The 22,637-nt window shown below is 47.9% G+C and overlaps 1 protein-coding gene across 7 annotated transcripts in view; it reads left to right on the forward strand.

Moving 5' to 3' along the window:
* Positions 1 to 22,637, forward strand: part of nktr (natural killer cell triggering receptor) — a 281,979-nt gene that overhangs the window by 254,691 nt on the left and 4,651 nt on the right. For 5 of the 7 annotated variants that reach the window (XM_085987423.1, XM_085987426.1, XM_085987424.1 and 2 more), the window contains 2 exons: positions 16,802 to 16,864; positions 18,422 to 18,502. In XM_085987423.1, coding sequence (XP_085843549.1) covers positions 16,802 to 16,864; positions 18,422 to 18,502 — 144 coding nt within the window. The remainder of the gene's footprint in view (positions 1 to 16,801; positions 16,865 to 18,421; positions 18,503 to 22,637) is intronic. The other 2 variants (XM_085987425.1, XM_085987427.1) reach the window with 2 other exon arrangements.

The raw sequence follows: 22,637 nt of genomic DNA on the forward strand, positions 1-22,637 counted from the left end.
GTTATAGTCCAACAGCTTTATTTGAAATCACAAGCTTTCGGAGCGCTGCTCCTTCGTCAGGTGAAGTGGAGAAATGCATAAAGACACAGCTTATATAGTCAGAGAATAATGTCCGATGTTTACAGCTAATCTTTCCAACTGCCATTTATCACACCTCGGCAGAAAGATAATCACAGCAATCAAAGATTTTAAATGGAGTGGAGGAGCAGGGGGACCTTGGTTTGCAGACACAGTTTGTTAAATGTGCCAAACGCAAGTAGGAAAGGCCATTAGAAAATGGAATTCTTGGTTTTGTATTGAGGGGCATCAAATACAAAAACAAAGAGCTACGGCGGAACTTGTTAGGTTGCTGTTGGAGAATTTTGTCCAGTTTTAGCCCATTGGAGGAAGGATGGAACAGGTGCAGTGTAGGCTGACGAGAATGTAGCAGTGCATGAGGGGTTGCAGTTATGAATAAAGATTTGAGAAGTTGTGGCTTTTTTCACTAGAGTTCAGGTTAAGGGGCAACCTGATGGAGGTCTTCAAGATCATGAAGGATTATGATCAGGTAAATAGCGATAGGTTGTTTCCACTAGTTGGCAAGATGGTAATGAGAGGGCATAAATTTAAGATAATCACAAAAAGAATTAACGGGGAGTTTAGAAAACAATCTTTACACAGAATGTGGCACCATACACCACGAACTGCAGGTGAAGCAGAGTCCATAATGAATTCTTCAAATCATTGTTTGAGAAAGAAGAATATTAATGGGCTGCGGGGAGCAAGCAGGAGACTGGATCAGAGTACATGGCTCGTGGAGAAAAAACCCAGCAGATTTGATGGGACGAATAGCCTGTTTGTGTGCTGTAAGATTCAATGATTGTGTGTTCCAATTTTGTATTGTGGAACCCATCAAAGAGGCAGAGACTTGTACACATTAGAAACATAGAAACTAGGAGCAGGAGTAGGCCATTCGGCCCTTCGAGCCTGCTCCGCCATTCAACGAGATCATGGCTGATCATCCAAACCCTAGCACCCGGTCCCTACACCGACAGCCATCCCACCCAAGCCCTATCCCTGTAACCCCACGTATTTAATCCCCCCCTAACACTAAGGGCCAATTTTTTATCATGGCCAATCAACCTAACCCGCACATCTTTGGACTGTGGGAGGAAACCGGAGCACCCGGAGGAAACCCACGCAAACACGGGGAGAATGTGCAAACTCCACACAGTCACCCGAGGCCGGATTTGAACCCGGGTCCCTGGCGCTGTGAGGCAACAGTGCTAACCACTATGCCACCGTGCTGCCATAGAAGGCTTGTGTTGTGCTGAATTCATGCTGGAGTTGTCATTCATGGGTATGGGACTAGTAATCCAAAGGCCGAGACTAATAATCCAGTGAGCACGAGTTCAAATCCCACCATGGTAGTTAGAGAATTTGAGTTCCATTTAAAACATCTGAAAATAAAAAGCTGATTATCAGTGACCATGAAGCTGTCAGATTGTCGTAAAAACCCAGCTGGTTCACTAATGTCCTTTAGGGAAGGAAACCTGCCGTCCTTACCCGGTCTGGCCTATATGTGACTCCAGACCCACTCCAACGTGGTTGACTCCTAACTGCCCTCTGAAGTGGCCTAGCGAGACACTCAGCTGTACGAGAGATGGGCAATAACTGCTGGCCCTGCCAGCGATGCCCACATCCCGAGAATGAACAAATCCAGTGTCAAAATTCATAGCATAATTGAAAATGGTGCCTTTACTTGCCAGAACTGCAGAAAATAGTGATTTGGCATTGGATTCACATTGTGCAAACTGCATGGTGTAACCTCTGCAGCCAGTGCCCAGATGCTGATGTACACGGAAACGAGTCCGTCTGCTCGTCTGACACCTCTCAGCCCAGTAAGTAGATTTCAGCAGCGTGCCTTTGGAGAAAGCTAGAGCGCTCTGTGTGCTTTCCCACCTTCCCTGGCTGTGCACACTGAAATCTACTCGCCACCATAGTTTGCAGTGCAATAGAATGAAGAAAGCAGGTGGATGCTACAGCAGGACAAACTGCCTGGCGCCGGTCAAAAGTCATCGCAAAACTCTGGATCATAAAAAAATTCCTTATCTTTCATATTTTTGGAAAAATCACCATTCATTTTTGTTAAAGTATTGAAAAAGTGCAACAGGTTTATATTTATAATTTTATACCCTTCATTGTTCTCCATGACGTACCAATATTTTTATAGAGATAGACCTGCATCATTGCCTTCATTTAATAATGGCATTTAAGCACCACTTTGGCAGCTCAAATGTGCGAGCGATTGAACAGCTGCTCTGTGATTAAACATTTCCCTGTGTGAGAGTTGATAAAATGTTTGCCTCCATTTTATAAATTGCAGTTGAGGTTTGCAATTAACCATCAAATTGAGACTCCTCTCCCTCCTCACCAAGCCCAGATTTCTTAAATTGGCAGCCACTTATACACAAACTATAGCTTCTGAAAACAGAACGTGGATTTTTGATTCAAGTCTCGCCCCTGAGGTGCTGACTCTAGCTGGGGTGCAGTTCCACAGGTGCCAGTGTCCTCCTGTACCTCATAATCTTCATGGGCAAATCTAGACAGCAATTATTAGACAGACATTGGATCAGCCAAACCTGTTCCTGTCCTTGTCCAAAGTCCACTTTCCAGCATAGGTTACCTGCTAGCAAAAGCCCTTGGTTGATTTCCCCGCCACCCCCTTCCCTCTTTCCCACCCCCTTCCCTCTTCCCTTCCCCCCCCCCCCCCCCAAGCCCAGGGATGCTGAGGCTAATTTTAGTGTCTCCCAGTTGCTGCCTGAACTGAGATCAGCTATCTTGACACAGCCCAGGAATCAAACATGAGACCTTCTGCCCTGAAAAAGATTGTTAAAGTTAATTGTGTTCTTTTTAAAACCATGTTAGTGGAGCTATCTGGAGTACTATTTATCATCTTGCTTCAGAATTATTACATATTCATAAAGTACTCTGCACACATTTCCCTCTTGGATTGCTGACTGCTATTTATTCATTCCCTTCATTTAAAAAAAGCTGGCACCAAATGCGGAGCACAAATGGTTTACCAATACTCCCCATAGAGCTGATTCCACTAAGCAATTTAATAGCTTATACTATTTGTTCAGATGTTGAGCTTTTGCGAGAAATTATTTGCACCGATATTGGAACCTTGTCACTTGGGACAGAAAGAAAAATTGCAGCTATATATAAAGGCAGGCCATTGCTTTCCTGCTGGCTGCAGAAAATTAAAAAATATATTTTTAATAAGCCCCTTCAACAAAAAAAACAGGCTATGCCTACATCCTGTGTTGCCTACCTTTGTTGGCCTTTTGTCTACATTGTGCTATGTCACACCGTACTCAGCATGTCTGCCGTCTGTGTGTATGTGTGTAATATAAATATGAACCCCTCTGTATCCAAGGAAAATAGCTAGCAGTGTGTTTCAATCTGCTGACGTCTGTAAATTGTCCATGCTTTGACCTTCTTGTAACCGATTAGTTGGGTTACTACAATGTAACTCGACTCCAGGTATCTGTTTTCCTCCGTTACTGCTCCTTGAATAATGTTTTTTTGCCATCAAAACCCCTTCCTCTGTTGTTCAACTTCAGTATACAAGTAGGCGTTGTCTTCATTTCATGGGAGAGAGAATCCCCTGGTCATTCAGACATTTATGGCTTGTGCAGCATTTTTGGTTAGATAAAAGAAGAAAGAAAGACAGACTTGCTTTTATACAGCGCCTTTCATGATTTCAGGACATCCCAGAGCGTTTCACAGTTAATAAATTACTTTTGAAGTGTAGTCACTGTTTTAATGTAGGAAACCTGGCAGCCAATTTTCGCACAGCAAGCTCCCACAAACAGCAATGTAACAATAACCAGACAATCTGTTTTAATGATGTTGATTGAGGGATAAATATTGAGCAGGACACCGAGGAGAATTCCCCTGCTCCTCTTCGAACGAGTGCTGTGGGAACTTTCACGTCCACCTGAGAGGGCAGTCGGGGCCTCGGTTTAACATCTCATCAGAAAGATGGCACTGCCGACAGATCAGCACTCCCTTAGTACTGCACTAGATTCTCATGTCCCTGGAGTGGGACTTGAACCCATGACCATCTGACTCCGAGGCAAGAGTGCGACCACTGAGCCATGGTTGACATCGTGGTCATCCACTCTATTGCTGGGTTTAAGTCTCAGCCATTGCCTTAGGTTTTTTCTCCTCCCGTCGTTAATAGCAGTCTTCATTGTTATCTAGAAATTCTATTTAAAAAATTATCTTTTTGCTTATTTCAGTGTAGTTTTGACATTTAGACCCTGATTTTAGTGTGGGGGGGGAGGAAAGATACGGTGCGCTCGAGCCCTGAAGAGAGCGGCAAACCTGGGGAGACCAGGGCCATCCATGAGTCTTACTGGGGTCCTGGCCAGATCCACTACCTGTCCAGCAGGTGAGAACAAGAATTCGGCGGAAGGAGGCCGCAGCCAGGGACCTACAGGAACGGTCATTGGCAGTAGGCGGGGTGGTACTCTGGCCGCAATCGGAGGGTGGGGGGTTTCTGGCTATGATCGGGGCAAGGGAGGCCCGAGGCTTCCTCGTGAAGCCCGGAGGAGCACTCCTGCACCCCGTGGCCCACAAGGAAACCTAAAATAAAGTTATAAAACTTTCCTGCCTGGACCTCTTCTGGCTCCCGACAGGTTAAGGCTGACTGGGAAGCCATCACTGCTCCCTCTATCAGGCTTCGGACCCTGCTTCTTTCCTGGAATATCCCGCTCACCTGCTGAAAAGAGCGGGACACAGCGGGGAATTAGCGGGATCAGAGGGTGTAAGGGACTGCCCTCATTTTAAATGCCCCCCTGCCTGGTTTTTGTCAGGTGAGCTGTTAAAATTGGAGTCTTGCAATCTAGAAATAGTTTTGTGTTTAAACTTTATTCACAAAAAGTTTTGCAAAGTTTTTTGTCTCCCTCAATGAACCACCAATACTGCTTTATGCCAGCCAGTATCTCAGTGATAGCCCACCAAGGACTATGCCTGTCTCAGTCATCTTTGGATTCTGGTTGGTGTCGGGTACTGTACCAGCATTATTGATATTTCCCATTGACTGAACAGATAATCTGTGTGCGCTATCTTGCAGCATACTTCAATTTTCAGAAGAGTGGAGCCTGCTCCAGATCTAGTGAAAAGGTATTGAAGTGGCAGATTTATTTTTGCAAGGCTCTCCTGGCTAAAACGATGTTCTATTTAATACAAAATTCTCGGTCTGTTCAGAAGTACTCCTCGAGCTCCAGATAATTTAATCTAAACAAGGATTACACAGGAGCAACCCAAGAAAAATGAACTGGCTAAACTGTTCTATGCCTTCTGATATGGCTAGAGTGTAAATATAGGGAGCTAATTACAAAGCTGCTTGATCATTGGTCTGATGCTATTAGACACCAGTTCTAAGCAGGGGACCAGAGTTGGGTGATTTTCTTGCCATGGTCAAAATCGGTGCCCTTTGAGTCCAGCACTGGTTTTGATCCAGGTCACATCTAGATTCAACAAGAGGAAGTGGTGCTGGCTGCTGTCCTCCCGCTTGGAATTTCCTGAAGGACACCTTCAGCATTGTGCACTCGACAAGGGAGAGACTATCCCAGAATAATGTTGCCATAACACCTGGAGCATCGTGTATCATCCCAAAGGGCATCAGTATTACCCATGGAGCATCTGTCCAAGCCTGATTCGCCTTAGCGACCTTGTTGCTGTTTTCCTTTAGCACTCCGCTTGAACAGGAATGGCATTTAGAGCACCCACTGGCTTATGGTACAAAAGGAATATGGAAAATAAGCCATCTTGTACTTCGGGTAACTCCCAGTTGGGATTTAAATCTATTTATGAACAGAGTCAGAGGAGAGCTAGCAAAGACTCTGGCCAGAATTTTTCAATCTTCATTAAATATAAAAATTGCGCTGTTGGACTGGAGAGTAGGCAGTGTAAGACCTTTATTCAAGAAGGACAGGAAGATCAACCAGGTAACTAAAGGCCAGATAGTTTAACGGCAGACGTGGGCAAACTCTTGTAATCCTTATTTTCAGATGCACATAAGCAGCTGGACAAGAGGGCACAGGTCAGGAGTTGTTGAGGGCAAGTTTAGGAAGTATTCTTTCAACAACTTGGAACTGTTTGCCAGGAATGGGGGTTGAGGCCAGGGCCCTGGATTGATTTAAGATGCAGCTAGAGAAAAATGGTAGAGTTGATATTCCAGATGGTGGAGATCAATTGGGCAAGTGCATCTGAAAACTATCTGGTGATCCTCATTGGCTTGATCCTATAATTCAGTATGATGACTGCTTCAGTGCTGTAAGACTGCCTGAATATATAGGTCAGCCCATTCCCCAATTCGCTCTCTGACCAGCTGCTGCTCAGACCTGCTTCATTTTGTGTGTTAATACTTGGCTATTGGTATATTTACTCTAGAATTTCACTACAGCAATGTTGTGTGTGTGTGAATTGTTTCTACTTGCACTATGAACTAATAGATTTCGCCCATCAAGACTTGTGTTACAACTGGGGCGTCGGGGGGGGGGGGGGGTATTTTGAGCTATATAACACTGAGCTGAAATACTGGCGATTGCAGGGGTGTCATTGTTGGCGATGAGCAATTTTAGGTGGTGGATAAAGAATACTGCACAAACCTGTCTGCCTTGTGCAATACTCTACTCATCACCGAAGCATATATGTGGATTTTCTGCTACCAGTAAGCTAAATAAGCCAAGTGGATAGTGGCTTGGGACTTCAGGGCTGCCTGCACCAGTCGAAATACGATGATAGCAGTTCAAAATGAGACCAGTGGGGAGAATCGCCTGCCCAAGATGGCTTTAACATTCCAACATGAACAGAATCGCTAGGTGACTCCCTGTCCCCAGCTGCATACACACTCTTCCATGCATTATGTTAATTCATATTGGTGTATGGAGAGTGAACGTCAACAAGTAATTAACTTGCTTTCAGCTAATTGCTCCATATTACGCTTATATTTAAATGCACGTAGATGAGAAACTGTGTTGACAGTGAGTTAACACACTGTCCTTTCAACATCATAATTGCCCAGGCTGATGGGAAAGGTCTCCTCCATCTGCTAGTTGTAAGGGTTCTATGTGAAATGAATTTAATCCCTGGGTTGGGGGTCTTGGTGTCGGTGGATTTGGGGGTCTCAGTATCGGTGGGTTCGGGGGGGTGTCAGTGGCTTCGGGGGGGGGATCTTGTCGATGGGTTCAGGGGTCTATGTCGGTGGGTTCGGGGGGGGTATCGATGTCGGGGGGGGGGGTTTCAGTGTCGGTGGGTTCAGGGGGGTTTCGATGTCGGGGTGGGGTTTCATTTTCAGGGGGGACTTCGGTGTCGGGGTATCGATGTCGGAGGGGTTTCAGTGACGGTGGGTTCAGGTGTTGGGTTCGGGGGGGTTTCGGTGTCGGTGGGTTTGGGGGAGTTTCGGTGTCGGTGGGTTCGGAGGGTCTCGGTTTTGGGGGGTCTCTGTTGGAAAGTCTCGGTGTTAGTGGGTTCGGGGGTCTCGGTGTCGGGTTCAGGGGTCTCGGTGTCGGTGGGTTCGGGGGACTGTCGGTGGGCTCGGGGGGTCTCGGTGTCGGTGTGTTCGGGGGTCTCGGTGTCGGTGTGTTCGGGGGGGTCTCGGTGTCGGTGGGTTTGGGGGGTTCTCGGGTTCAGGGGTGTCGGTGGGTTCGGGGGGTCTCGGTGTCGGTGTGTTCAGCGGTGTCGGTGGGTTCAGGGGTCTCTGTTTTGGGGGTGTCGGTGGGTTCGGGGGTGTCGGTGGGTTCGGGGGTCTCGGTGTCGGTGGGTTCGGGGGGGTCTCGGTGTCGGTGGGTTCGGGGGTGTCGGTGGGTTCGGGGGTTCTCGGTGTCGGTGGGTTCGGGGGTTCTCGGTGTCAGTGGGTTCGGGGGTCTCGGTGTCAGTGTGTTCAGGGGTTTCGGTGTCGGGTTCGGGGGTCTCGGTGTCGGTGGGTTCGGGGGTCTCGGTGTCGGTGTGTTCAGGGGTCTCGGTTTCGGGGGTCTCGGTGTCGGTGGGTTCGGGGGGGTCTCTGGTTCGGGGGGGTCTTGGTGTCGGTGGGTTCGGGGGTGTCGGTGGGTTCGGGGGGGTCTCGGTGTCGGTGGGTTCGGGGGTCTCTGTCGGTGTGTTCAGGGGTTTCGGTGTCGGGTTCGGGGGTCTCGGTGTCGGTGTGTTCAGGGGTTTCGGTGTCGGGTTCGGGGGTCTCGGTGTCGGTGGGTTCGGGGGGTCTCCGTGTCAGTGGGTTCGGGGGGGTCTCGGTGTCGGTGGGTTCGGGTCTCTCGTGTCGGTGGCTTTGTGGGGTCTAGGTGTTGGGTTCGGGGGGTCTCGGTGTCGGTGGGTTTGGGGGTCTCGCTGTCGGTGGGTTCGGGGGGTCTCCGGTTCAGGGGTTTCGGTGTCGGGTTCGGGGGGCTTTTGGTGTCGGGTTCAGGGGGGTTCGGTGTCGGGTTCGGGGGGGTTCTCGGTGTCGGGTTCGGGGGGGTTCTCGGTGTCGGGTTCGGGGGGGTTCTCGATGTCGGGGGCTTCGGTGTGAGGAGGATGTCATGAAACTCCAGTACGATTTGGACAGGTTGGGTGATTGGGCAGAAACATGGCAAATGCACTATAATGTGGATAAATGTGAGGTTATCCACTTAGGTGGCAAAAACAGGAAGGCAGGTTATTATCTAAATGGCAATAGATTGGGAGAAGGGGAAGTGCAAAGAGACCTGGGTGTTCTTGTGCACCAGTCGCTGAAGGTAAGCATGCAGGTGCAGCAGGCGGTTAAGAAGGCAAATGGTATGTTGGCCTTCGTAGCGAGAGGGTTTGAGTACAGGAACAAGGATGTCTTGCTGCAGTTGTACAGGGCCTTGGTGAGACCACACCTTGAGTACTGTGTGCAGTTTTGGTCGCCTTATCTGAGGAAGGATGTTCTTGCCATGGAAGGAGTTCAGCGAAGATTCACCAGGCTGATACCTGGGATGGCAGGAATGATGTATGAGGAGAGATTGTGTCGATTGGGCTTATACTTGTTACGTCCGTGAATAATTGAGACACGGACAGCAGGAGTGAACAAAATAAGTCTTTACTGGTGGAAGTCAATAGTGAAACTAAAAACACAGAGGCTCACTAGCGCCTTTTATACAGGGGTGGTCACTGCCAGTACTGCAGTCTGAGACCAGTTATTCCCTTAAAGGTACATACACAACAATTCCTCCCCTTTTAGATAAACAGTACATAACATTCATTTAACAACTAAATGATAACTAATTACAATCACAATTACTGTTGCTAGATACATTGGTTAAGTTTAAGCAATTATAAGTTCAGTCTTTGAGGAGGCTTCCTGATTCTGTCTGGATAACGCCTCTTTGGGGTATCAGGTTCTTCTGGCAATGTTGAGTCGGGATCAATGTCGTTGTTTGGTTCATCTGCTTCCAATATTACCGGTTCTGCGGTAGCTGCAATTGGAACGTCGATTTCATTACCAGGTGTATCAGATCGTGGTGTGGAGTTGACATTTTCCAGTGACTCTAGAATCTGGTCAGCATGGCGTCTTACAATGCTCTCCCCAACGTCCACGGTATACATGAGAGGTCCTTGTCGTGTACAAATCGTTCCTGGCTGCCATTTCTCAGTGCGGTAGTCCCGGGCCAAAACTGGTTGACCTATCCTAAAACTCCTGGTCAGCCTTTCATTCATATTCTGAAACTGCCTGTTCTCCACATCTCTTCGGACGTTTGGCTTAACCAAATCCAAGCAGCATCGTAGTCTTCGATTGAAGAACATCATGGCTGGAGTTTGCTTGGTAACCGCATGTGTCGCATTCCGGTAGGCAAACAAGAAGTTGTCCACCTTGTGTTGTAGGGGTATATCTTCATTACACATTGCCTTGATAGCTTTCTTGAATGTTTGGACAAACCTCTCCGCCAATCCATTAGTGGCTGGATGATATGGGGCAGATGTGTAATGCTTAACACCATTGTTCTTTAAGAACCTCCGGAACTCTTCAGACACAAACTGTGGTCCATTGTCAGAGCAAATCTGTTCAGGCAGCCCATTCCTGGCGAATATGGTTCGTAAAACTGTGATAGTTTTTTCCGTGGTGGTTGAGGACATTTTTATTACCTCTGGCCACTTTGTGCATCCACCGCAATTAAAAACATCGAGTCCATGAAGGGACCAGCAAAATCAATGTGCACCCTTTGCCATGGAGATGAGGGCCACTCCCATGGATGCAGAGGAGCTTGTGGTGGGGCATTTTGGACCTTCTGGCATCCTGCACAGCTCTTGGTCATCTCTTCGATTTCTCTATCGATTCCCGGCCACCACACAAACGCTCTGGCTAAGTTCTTCATTTTTACCCCACCCAGATGACCCTCATGAAGCTCATTGAGCACTCTATCCGTCAACTTAGGTGGAATTACTACTCTGGATCCACGCATCGAGGTTCCTCTGCACACTGACAGCTGTTCTCTTCTCGGCGAGAATGCTGGCAGCAGTGGTTCGCCATGTGCTGGCCATCCCTTCACCGTTAAATCATAGACCCGTGATAGTGTCGGGTCATTCCGTGTTTCCTTTTCTATGTTTGCATTCGTCACAGGGAGACATTCGACTATGGTCGAGTGGAATAACTCCATTGGATCCACTGCAAGGTCTTCTTCTTCCACCGTCGGCAACGGTAGGCGTGACAATCCATCAGCATTTCCATGCTGTTTAGTTCCTCTGTACTCGATGTCATATTGGTGTGCCCCTAGGAAAAGGGACCATCTCTGCAGCCGTTGTGCTGTCATTATCGGTACGCCCTTCTGAGGGTTGAAAATGGAGACAAGAGGTTGATGATCGGTTAGTAGAGTAAATTTTTGACCGTGCAGGTAGTGATTGAACTTCTTCACCTCCCACACTAGGCTGAGGGCCTCTCTGTCAATCTGGGCGTAGTTACGCTCGGCAGAGGTTAACGAGCGTGACGCAAAAGCTATCGGCCTCTCTAAACCATCAAGGAATTTATGTGACAGTACCGCCCCAATGCCGTAGGGAGACGCATCACACGCCAGCCTGATTGGCAGTGCTGGGTTGTAGTGAGCCAAAACTTCCCTTGAAGTGATTAAGTCCTTACTCTTCTGAAAAGCACGCTTACAATCATCGCTCCATTTCCATGCTACCCCCGTTTGTAGCAGGGCGTTCAGTGGGTGCAGAATTGTCGACAAATTCGGCGAAAACTTATGATAGTAATTCACCAATCCGAGAAATGACCTCAGTTGCGACACATTTTCAGGCGCTGGGGCCTTAACAACCGCTTCAGTTTTGTCAGGGGACTTATGTAACCCCTCTTCATCAATCACGTGGCCACAATACGATACCTGTTTCTTAAAAAATTCGCACTTGGGGCGGTTGGCTCGCAGCCCATGTTCCCGTAGTCTAGTGAGCACCTGTTCTAGGTTGTTAAGGTGTTCACTGTCATCTTCACCTGTCACTAGGATGTCGTCCAAGTAACACGGAGTCCCCGGAATCCCTTGCAGGACTTGTTCCATCGCTCTTTGCCATATTGCCGGAGCCGATGCTACTCCGAATACCAATCGATGATACTGGTAAAGACCTTTGTGAGTGTTTATCGTGAGATACTTCCTAGAGGACTCTTCAACCTCCATCTGCAAATATGCTTGTGCTAGGTCAATTTTTGTAAAACGCTTCCCTCCAGACAGTGAGGCGAAGATGTCTTCTATCCTTGGAAGAGGATATTGTACTGTGTGAAGGACTGGGTTCACCGTCACCTTGAAATCCCCACAGATGCGAATCTTCCTTGGCTCTCCGGACTTATTGCTTAACGTTTTCTTCATGACAGGAACGATGGGTGTCGCCCACTCGCTCCAGTCGACCTTAGACAACACGCCCGCCTTCTCCAGCTCTGCCTCGACGGCTGGGCGAATTGCATATGGTACCAGTCTTGCTTTGAAAAACTTGGGAACTGCATTCTCTTCTATTTTTATCGAGGCGGCTACGCCTTTAAGCGTGCCCAGTTCTTGTTGAAATACCTCTTTGGCGTTAGCTAAGATTGTTGACAATCGTCCAGGAGTGACGTCTTCATCTTTTTTACCGTCCACCGTCATTGCATGAATGGAATGCCAATCTAAGTTTATCTTCCTGATCCATTCCCGTCCCAATAACGGTGGTCCACCATTTGGCAGTATGTAGAGATACAATTTCCGTATTTTCTTGCCATTGTATTCGACAGGCACCCTTATTTTTCCTCTGGGGTATACTTTTTGCCCCATATACGTCGTCAAGACGATGGATGTCTCTCTCAAGGGTATGTGTGAAAATAGCCGCTCGTAGACTCGTCGATTCATGACGGTTAGCGCTGATCCTGTATCCAATTCCATTTTAACTTGGGACCCTGCTATCGTGAGGGTGACCCAAATGGTTCGGTGATCCTCTTTTGCGATTACATTGTGAAGTTTGAGACAGCTTCGTCTCCTGTTCCCGGATTCACTATCGCTCATCTGGTCTTCGGAACTACTGTCCGTCATCTTTTGTACTTTCTTGTACGGTTCCTTAGTAGCCTTTTTGTTGTCGCTGGTCTTCTTCCCAGACCTGCAAACTCGTGCAATGTGTCCCATCTTTCCGCATTGCCTGCATATTTTGTCTTTGGACCAGCAGTCCTTCTGGTCATGGTTAGTTCTGCCGCAGCGATAACATTTTGCAAATCCCCGTGTCATTTCGTGGGTGCCGTATTCCTGTGGTTTTTGCTGAATTTCTGCAGCTCCCCTGGCTGCTGCTTCATACGATACTGCCACGCTGAAAGCCTTATCTAGCGTCCGCTCTTTTTCTGAGAGTAACTTCTTCTGTGTTCCGTCACTCAGGAGTCCACAGACAAATTTGTCCCGCAGGGTATCTGCCAGTCCTGCTCCGAACTGGCAGTGCTTTGATAGCTTGCGTAGTTCCGTAAGATACTCAGCATTGCTCTCATCTTTGTGCTGAGTTCTCCTGTGGAATTTAAATCTTTCTGCTATCAACAGCGGTGCAGGGTTTAAGTGTTCCTGTAGGACAGCAACAATTTCGTTAAAACTCTTCGCCTTCGGTTTGGCTGGAGTAATCAGGTCCCGCAATAGGCCGTACGTTCTAGCGCCCATTAAGTTTAGCAATATCGATGCCTTTTTCCCCTCCGTTATTTCGTTTGCCTCGAAATATACCTCGACTCTTTCCACATACGTGGTCCAGTCCTCTAATGTATTATCAAAAGCAGTGATACAGCCAGTCTTCGGCATCTTGCAAATCTAAAATGGCGCCTCCCGCGCTTTGCCTTCTTCCCCGCTGTTGTTAGCGCTGCTTTCCACGGTTTCTTGCGTGTTTAATATTGATTTTTTTTCTTTTATTATTTTCCCGTCGTGGAGCGGACCCTCTGGGACACTTCCCTCCCTCTTCTTGGGTCCGAACGCTGTCCGGCTTCGAAGCACCGGCCGCGCCCTGTGTGCTCCACCCTCTCTCTCTCTCTTTGCTTCCCGACTCGCTGCCCGGCCCCGTTGAAAAGCCACCCGATCGAGCTCTAGCCCGCCGCAGCCCAAGAAGGATCAGTGCACTACCTGCCACCAGCCCGATTAGCTGGGAAACCACAGACCGAGGAACCAAGCCTGGCTCTGGACAGTCTCTGCTGCAAGTTTTCAATCCGACGATTTGGAGGGTGGTTGCCCACGGTCGACGCCCGTTTCTCGAGTTTCTTTGAATTTTTTTTTTTTCTTCTGGCTTCGACCTTCAATAATGTCTGAGGTGCTGCCGAGTTGCAGGTAAGTTCGTTTCTTACTCGTCGCCAGTGTTACGTCCGTGAATAATTGAGACACGGACAGCAGGAGTGAACAAAATAAGTCTTTACTGGTGGAAGTCAATAGTGAAACTAAAAACACAGGCTCACCAGCGCCTTTTATACAGGGGTGGTCACTGCCGGTACTGCAGTCTGAGACCAGTTATTCTCTTAAAGGTACATACACAACAATACTCACTGGAGTTTAGAAGATTGAGAGGGGATCTCATCGAAACCTATAAAATTCTGTCAGGCCTGGACAGACTAGATGCAGGAAGGATGTTCCCGATGGCCGGGGAGTCCAGAACTAGGGGTCATAATCTAAGGATAAGGGGTAAGCCATTTAGGACTGAGATGAGGAGGAATTTCTTCACCCAGAGAGTGGTGAACCTGTGGAATTCTCTGCCACAGAGGGCGGTGGAGGCCAGTTCATTAAATATATTCAAGAAGGAGTTGGATATATTTCTTAAGGCTAAAGGGATCAAGGGATATGGGGAGAAGGCAGGGACAGGGTACTGAATTTGGATGATCAGCCATGATCTCATTGAATGGCGGAGCAGGCTCGAGGGGCCGAATGGCCTACTCCTGCTCCTATCTTCTATGTCTCGGTGTAGGGGGGTGTCGGGGGGTCTCGGTGTAGGGGGGTGTCGGGGGGTCTCGGTGTCGGGTTCGGGGGGTCTCGGTGTCGGGTTCGGGGGGTCTCGGTGTCGGGTTCGGGGGGTCTCGGTGTCGGGTTTGGGGGGGTCTCGGTGTCAGTGGGTTTGGGGGTGTCGGTGGGTTCGGGGGGGTGTCGGGTTCGGGGGGTCTCGATGTCGGTGTGTTTGGGGGTTTTGGTGTCGGTGGGTTCGGGGGGTGTCGGGTTCGGAGGGGTCTCGGTGTCGGGTTCGGGGGGTCTCGGTGTCTGTGGGTTTGGGGGTCTCGGTGTCGGTGGGCTCGGGGGTCTTGGGTTTGGGGGGTCTCGGTGTCGGTGGGTTCGGGGGTGTCGGTGGGTTCGGGGGGTCTCAGGTTTGGGAGGTCGTGTCAGGGTTGGGGGGTGTCGGGGGTCCTGGTTTAGGTGGGTTTGGGGGTCTCGGTACTAAATTGGCAGTCCCACTAAGATTGCAATAAGAATGTCTGGGTTGAGAAGAGTGAAAAATTCACACTGAAGCAAGCAGTGGTTCTTTTCTGAAGTGCGGGCAGAGGGAGCTTTATTGTGTTTAGCTGTGTACTGATTGCTCACCATTTCAAACATTTATAAACGCCCATGAAAATGACGGAACGAAGACACAATCGGTGTCGGAGTGAAGGAGAGGTTACCCTTATTGGCTCTGTATGTTAATGCAGGGAAAAGGAGTGGGGCGGGGGTGTTGGGGCGCGAGGTGGCCAGACCCTTGTCAATACTAGCTTGGCACTTCACTCTTGCTGAATTCCTTCTTTGGTTGTTCCTGGTCCAAAAAGGGAGTGAATCACTATTGGACCTTGCAGAGCTGCAAGCTGAGCCTTGTACTTGCTGACAGCTGACTGGATTGGTGCCAGAATTTGAGGCCCAAATGGCAGGCCTCTATAGAATTGCCGTAATTAAATTAAATATATATGCTTTAATTTTTTTTAAAGAGAGTCATAACAGTGATTTGTTTTGATAAATCAGCTGCGGATGACTTAATTTTACTAGATTCTGACTATAGATTATGTTTTGATGTTGACTTGCGTTTTTCAGTGTTTCTAAATTACATTAAATCTCATTTGTTTACAGCGCAAACGATCTCTTATCAAATGTTTGTTCTCCTCCTCCCCCTCTTCTATTTGTCACCATCCTTTTTTTGTCATCCACCCTCTATCTGTACTGTCTTCTCCAATTGTGAGTGCAGGCTTTAGACCATCACATAAACACCTTCACCTTCAACACCAATACCGCCCCTTGCGATACTTATCAGAAAGCGACGGGGAGGTGATGTGGGCAGCAATCCCACACCCCATCCCCGTGATCTGGCCGAGACTTAGAAAAAGGATGGCCGGTCAAGTCTGTTGTGCAGCAACTCAAGTGGCCTTGGTGCTAAATGGGCCATTCAGTGTGGCCCTGAGCCATCCAAACCAGGGACGTCCCAGGTACAATGCTTGTTAAGATGCTGAACCAGAGTGACGGTAGGGATGCCTCAGTACCCCTGAGCCAGCCAGGCTTCCTCTCCCATGTGCCCTGCTGGAAAACGCCTGTATGGACTTGGGGTTGTAGACAGGATCGGATGCAGGCGTGAAGCCCTCCATGTTCGAATAGCTGTCATTGCTCACCACTTTGGAGGGTTGTTGGCACCCATGGAGCTGTACCCCAGCAGTATTTAGTGTCTTCAGGAGGGAAAGTGGGGAGAATTGGGTGGGTGGGGCTGAATGTATTGCCAAAACACATTCAAACATTTGTCTCCGTAAATAGCCCCAAGAGGAAGGCAAAGTAAACAGTTATCCTGGAGATATTTGTAAAGCATGAGCATATTTTGAATCCCAACCAAAAACCGCCCTGAATGAACATTGCAATACGATTCTCCCTGTAGTTACACCTAACATTAAGGTGGCGACAGCTCGTGAGCTCTGTGCCATGAGTCAGAGGATGTAGGCTGGCGCCTGCAATTCCTGGCACGGCACACTCTGATCTGAAACTGCCATTGCAGGCAGGCATCGAGAAGAGCTCCAAGACTCGCTCGTGGTGTTCTCCTCACCTACCTGGCTACCAAATGTGTTTTGCAGAACACTGTCTGAGACTCGCCTCGGGCTGTTCTTTACACCTTCCCGGCTGCCAACTGTGATTCTGGAGGACAGTGAGAGAAAGTCACCTCGGGCTGTTCTCTACTCCTCCCTAGTTACCGACTGCCTAATGCAGAGAGAGAGAGAGAGCATCTCCCTGGGCCCCTCTCAGATTTGTGAAGTGCAGTATTAATTTGGATAAGAGTATGTAGCAGATGGCATGGGTTGGAAGCAGCTTTCGTGGTTGTATGTTTCATGCACAACGGTTTATATGTCTTTTTTTTCTTCAAGCAGTAGAACCTATAGTCGAAGTCGTTCTAGAAGTCTATCTTCTAGACGTCACCGGAGGTCTAGGTATGTATCCAGTGTAAGCTGACACAGACTGAGTCTCACAACATTTTTAGCACTTAAATGTTATACTTGAGTGTAGCTATACCATGACTACGTTTAATTTTGGGGGGCAGTGTAGTGCAGGAGGAGGAACCTACTGTCCTGTTTAACAGGGGAGAGGGCTCCTTCATTCACCAATATAAATAATGGGGTTTGGTTATCCAAGGTTTCCACAAGAGTGCCCAATCTAGATGGGTGAAGGTGTGGTTTTAGTCACCTGTACTGCAGTATCCTCACATTGATTGATTGGATTTTGGAATCGTTTTTCCTTGAGCAGAGCCTTGTGTTTCTATATGAATAGAACCAAGGGCCTCAGGGAAGCAGTTGAGCGTTTAATCTTACTGTGCCACAGTTACATAAGAAATAAGAACAGGGGTAAGCCATACGGCCCCTCGAGCCTGCTCTCTCCATATCCCTTGATTCCCCCTAGAGTCCAAAAATCTATTGATCTCAGCCTTGAATATACTTTGTAGGTACTCGCAGGTACTTTTTCAGCACGTTTTCTCCTTGTGGTTTGTACGATGGCTGCTGCATCGGTATCGGTTCACAACAGAGAGAGCCTTCTAAGATGGTAAAAGGCCAAGTGACGAGCCACATTATCTCTTGGGCTAACGATGAAGTGCTATCGATCGAGGATGCAGTGGTCTCTATACTATAACTGGATCAGCCAGCCAGCACTGTGTCCAGAGTTTGGCAGAGATAGTCTGACCTCTGCTGTTGGGAATGAGAAGTGCAGCACAGTGATACAGCATGCTGGAGCCCTGCAGAGCAGCGAGAGGCAGCAGAGAGTTTGCTCTGCCGGGTCCTCAATCTGGAGAGCTGGGCAAGTCATCGGCAGGTCACAGTTGCATGCTTCCAGTTGGCGGCTGAAGGGCAGCATCAGCAAAGGCCTGGCAGCAACGGTGCCAGCTGTGTGGGGCATATAGCCCGAGAGGTGTCTGAGCGCTGGGTACTCTCAGACATCTTCATCCTCTATTAAATCATGTTTTCTTCTTCTAACAAACTTTTGCACCTCCGTCCCCTCTGGACCTTACTGTACGGTGCGATTAGGGAAGCATGTTAACCTTGGATTTTTGTAAATGACTTTTGCCAGAAAAGACATAGCACAACAACGGGGCAATCCGGGGCGGTGTTGTGTGCAGTGTCTGAGGATGATGGTTCAGGAACCTCTCTCCTCTCATGGGCTGTTGGGTGAGTTCTGTGTGCCTGGTGAAAGGTTGTAAGTGTGTGCTGCCTTTGCGATGAAATAAACCCCAAAGTTACTGCAGCTCGCACTGTGCAATTTAATCCACAGTGGCACTCACTGCAGCAAAGATTGATCCGTTAAACTGCCTTTCAAGTGCTTAAGTACAGTTAATGGTGAGCGTGTATCACTGGGTTCAGTTGCTCAAGCTCCACTGTAGTGGTTAATAGCATCGTCTGAATTTCCCCCTGCGTCAGCTACATGGTGTGTTGTCTTGGTACATTTAAAAAGGATAAATGCATTGGGGTAATTGTTACGATTTTCCCTCTCGATTCCAGGTCTGATTCATATGATAGCTACGACAGCAGGAGCAGGACTCGGAGTCGAAGCCGCAGCTATCACACATCACGAAGGTCCAGGTAAGAGAACGTTCATTTCGCCTTCTGCTTTACCTCTCTACCGTCTTCCTCTCCCAGAGGCGCTGCCTTTTTACTGGGGGTGGGGGGGGGGTTTACAAGCTTCCCGACTGCCAGCATCCCCTGGCACCTCGCCCACATGCCCATTTCTTCGTGTGTGTGTGTGAGCCTAAACAGTGAGTGTCGTCAGGCTATTCAACAGGCTATTCCGAGCCATGCCCAATCCCCTTTTCACCAAATGCCCGCAGTCTTCACACAAATCACTGGCTAGTGATCAGGAGCTGGGACCCTAGCTGTTGATTCCCAATTCCCCCTCACCACCTCCTCCTCCCTAGCCCAGGGATACTGAGGCCGATTGCATTTCCCCAGCTGAACTGCATTAACTTGACCCAGACACCTTCTGATCTGCATGGTTTATACCCACACCAGGCGTGCCTTTACCCACTAGGCCCTTGGAGTTATAATGTTCATTTTAATGCTGACTCCTTAACCGAACTTCAAAACTTAAAAGCCCCAGAATCAAAATATTACCTAGCCTTGAAATATTGAAATGAAGTACCTGGAGCAAACTATTTTCCCATGCCCAGTTTCCTCGCCCCCTCCTCTCCTGAAAGTATTGACTGTTTCCCGGGGTCCAGTTTCACAGGCGCCGGTCGCCCCCTGGTACTTAGTCCAAATAGCCACCGTGCATGTGTGAACCTTGATGGTGGATGTTGTCAGGCTATTCTACCATGGAATCTGCTCCTGTTGTGTACTTTACATTAGAGGATCATTGGATAGCAGTCATGTGCTCTAGCTGGTGCAGGGACACTGAGCCCTGTTGTAGCACCCCTTCCGGCACCCCAGCTAACTCCACACAAACCGGGGTAACAAACCTTCCCCCTTCTGTTTTGTGTGACTCAGCTACTCTCTGACTGCTCCACCCCTGGCCCCAGCACTCAAATCTCTTCTGTTGAATTGCCCTGTAGCAGTGCTGAAATACCTGGGATTACAAAAACCCAGCTAAGACGCAACGTCTATTTTAAATCCACTCGAAAATCCGTTTTTTTAATATTTAGCACAGTTCTGGTCTCCGTATTACAAAAAGGATGTAGAGGCACTGGAGAAGGTGTAAAAAAAAAAAAAAAAGATCTTTAAGATTATGAAAATGTTTAATTGGGTAGGCTCGACAGCATAGTGAAGATATTTCCACTTGTGGGCAAGACCAGATCCAGGGCCCATAAATATATTATAGTCACTAATAAATCCAATAGGAAATTCAGGAGAAACTTCTTTACCCAGAGAGTGGTTAGAATGTGGAACTTGCGATCATGTGCTGTAGTTGTACCAAATAGCATAAGAACATAAGACTTAGGAGCAGGAGTAGGCCATACAGCCCCTTGAGCCTGCTCTGCCATTCAATAAGATCGTGGCTGATATTCGACCTCAACTCCACTTTCCCACCCGATCCCCATAATCCCTTAATTCCTCGAGTCCAAAAATCTATCTATCTCCACCTTGAATATACTCAACGACTCGGCTCTTTGGGGCAGAGAAATCCAAAGATTCACAACTCTGAGTGAAGAAATTCCTCCTCATCTCAGTCTTAAAAGGCAGGCACCTTATCCTGAGACTATAACCACTAGCTCTAGACTCTCCAGCCAGGGGAAACAATCTCTCAGCATCTACCCTGTCAATCCCCCTCAGAATCTTATGTTTCAATGAGATCACCTCTCATTCTTCTAAACTCCAGAGAGTATCGGCCCAATCTACTCAATCTCTCCTCATAGGACAACCCTCTCATCCCAGGGATCAATCCAGTGAACCTTCGTTGCACCGCCTCTAAGGCAAGGATATCCTTTCTTAGATAAGGAGACCAAAACTGTGCCCAGTACTCCAGGTGTGGTCTCACCAAGGCCCTGTACAATTGTAGTAAAACTTCCTTACTCTTATACTCCAACCCTCTTGCAATAAAGGCCAACATGCCATTTGCCTTCCTAATTACCTGCTGTACCTGTATGCTAGCTTTCTGTGTTTCTTGTACCAGGACACCCAAATCTCTCTGAACATCAACATTTAATAGTTTCTCACCATTTGAAAAATATTCTGTTTTTCTATTCTTCCTACCAAAGTGAATAACCTCACATTAAACTCCATCTGCCACCTTACTGCCCACTCATTAACCTGTCTATATCCCTTTGCAGACTCTCTGCATCCTCTTCACATCTTACTTTTCCACCTAGCTTTGTATCGTCAGCAAACTTGGATACATTGCACTCGGTCCCTTCATCTAGATTGTAAATAGCTGAGGCCCCAGCACTGATCCTTGCGGCACACCACTAGTTACAGCCTGCAAATCTGAAAATGACCCATTTATCCCTACTCTCTGTTTTCTGTCTGTTAATCAGTCCTTTATCCATGCTAATATATTACCCCAACCCCATGTGCCCTTATCTTACTTAATAACCTTTTATGTGGCACCTTACCGAATACCTTTTGCAAATCCAAATATACTACATCTACTGGTTCCCCTTTATCTACCCTGCTCGTTCCATCCTCAAATAACTCGAATCAATTTGTCAAACACGATTTACCTTTCATAAAATCATGTTGACTCTGCCTAATCATAGAAACGTAGAAACGTAGAAACATAGAAGATAGGAGCAGGAGTAGGCCATTCGGCCCCTCGAGCATGTTCCACCATTTAATGAGATCATGGCTGATCATCAAAATTCAGTACCCTGTCCCTGCTTTCTCCCCATATCCCTTGATCCCTTTAGCCTTAAGAAATATATCTAACTCCTTCTTGAATATATTTAATGAATTGGCCTCTACTGCCTTCTGTGGTAGAGAATTCCACAGGTTCACCACTCTCTGGGTGAAGAAATTCCTCATTTCAGTCCTAAATGGCTTACCCCTTATCCTTAGACTGTGACCCCTGGTTCTGGACTCCCCCGCCATCGGGAACATCCTTCCTGCATCTAGTCTGTCTAGTCCTGTTAGAATTTTATAAGTTTCAATGAGATCCCCACTCATTCTTCTAAACTCTAGTGAATACAAGCCCAATCAACCCAATCTCTCTTCATACGTCATTCCTGTCATCCCAGGTATCAGCCTGGTGAATCTTCGCTGCACTGTCTCCATGGCAAGAACATCCTTCCTCAGATAAGGCGACCAAAACTACACACAATACTCAAGGTGTGGTCTCACCAAGGCCCTGTACAACTGCAGCAAGACATCTTTGCTCCTGTACTCGAACCCTCTCGCTATGGCCATTTGTCTTCTTAACCGCCTGCTGCACCTGCATGCTTACCTTCAGCGACTGGTGCACAAGGACACCCAGGTCTTGTTGCACAATCTATTGCCATTCAGATACAGGAAACTTTGTGCTATCCGGCACCGACGGGACCGAGCTGTTGCCGTTCCCTCAAAACTGCCGGACACTCCAGCGCTAATGTTGAAAGATACGGAAGCTTCTGAGCTCCGTATCTGTCAACAAACCCACAGCTTCTAAACAGTCCAAGCGTCTCTGTAGCTTAGCAACAGCTTCAGCAGACCTTGCAGAGCTTGACTGTTGAGGAAAAAAGCAACGAGGGAAAAAAAAAGCCTAACGAAAACGGCACCTGATTTTTGCCGGTGGCTCGAGCATTCCGGACAGTTCGCCTCCGGATAACACAAAGTTTCCTGTAATAATCTGCCTTCCTGTTTTTGCCACCAAAGTGGATAATCTACATATACTGCATCTGCCATGCATCTGCCCAATCGCCCAACCTGTTCAAATCATACTGGAGTTTCTTGGCATCCTCCTCACAGCACACACGCCCACCCAGCTTTGTATCGTCTGCAAACTTGGAGATATTACATCTAGTTCCCTCGTCTAGATCATTAATATATATTGTGATTAGCTGGGGTCCTAGCACCGATCCCTGCGGTACCCCACTAGTCACTGCCCTCCACTCGGAAAAAGACCCGTTTATTCCAACTCTTTGCTTCCTGTCTGCCAACCAGTTCTCTATCTAAGTCAGTACCTTACCCCCAATCCCATGCACTTTAACTTTGCACGCTAATTTTTTATGCGGGACCTTATCGAAAACCTTCTGAAAGTCCAAATTCTACCAGTTACATCCTCAAAAAATTCCAGTAGATTAGTCTAGCATGA

Source organism: Somniosus microcephalus, chromosome 5 (genome assembly GCF_052327205.1).
Source record: "Somniosus microcephalus isolate GS21.2 chromosome 5, FLI_Smic_1.0, whole genome shotgun sequence".
In the NCBI taxonomy this organism is placed as follows: domain Eukaryota; kingdom Metazoa; phylum Chordata; class Chondrichthyes; order Squaliformes; family Somniosidae; genus Somniosus; species Somniosus microcephalus.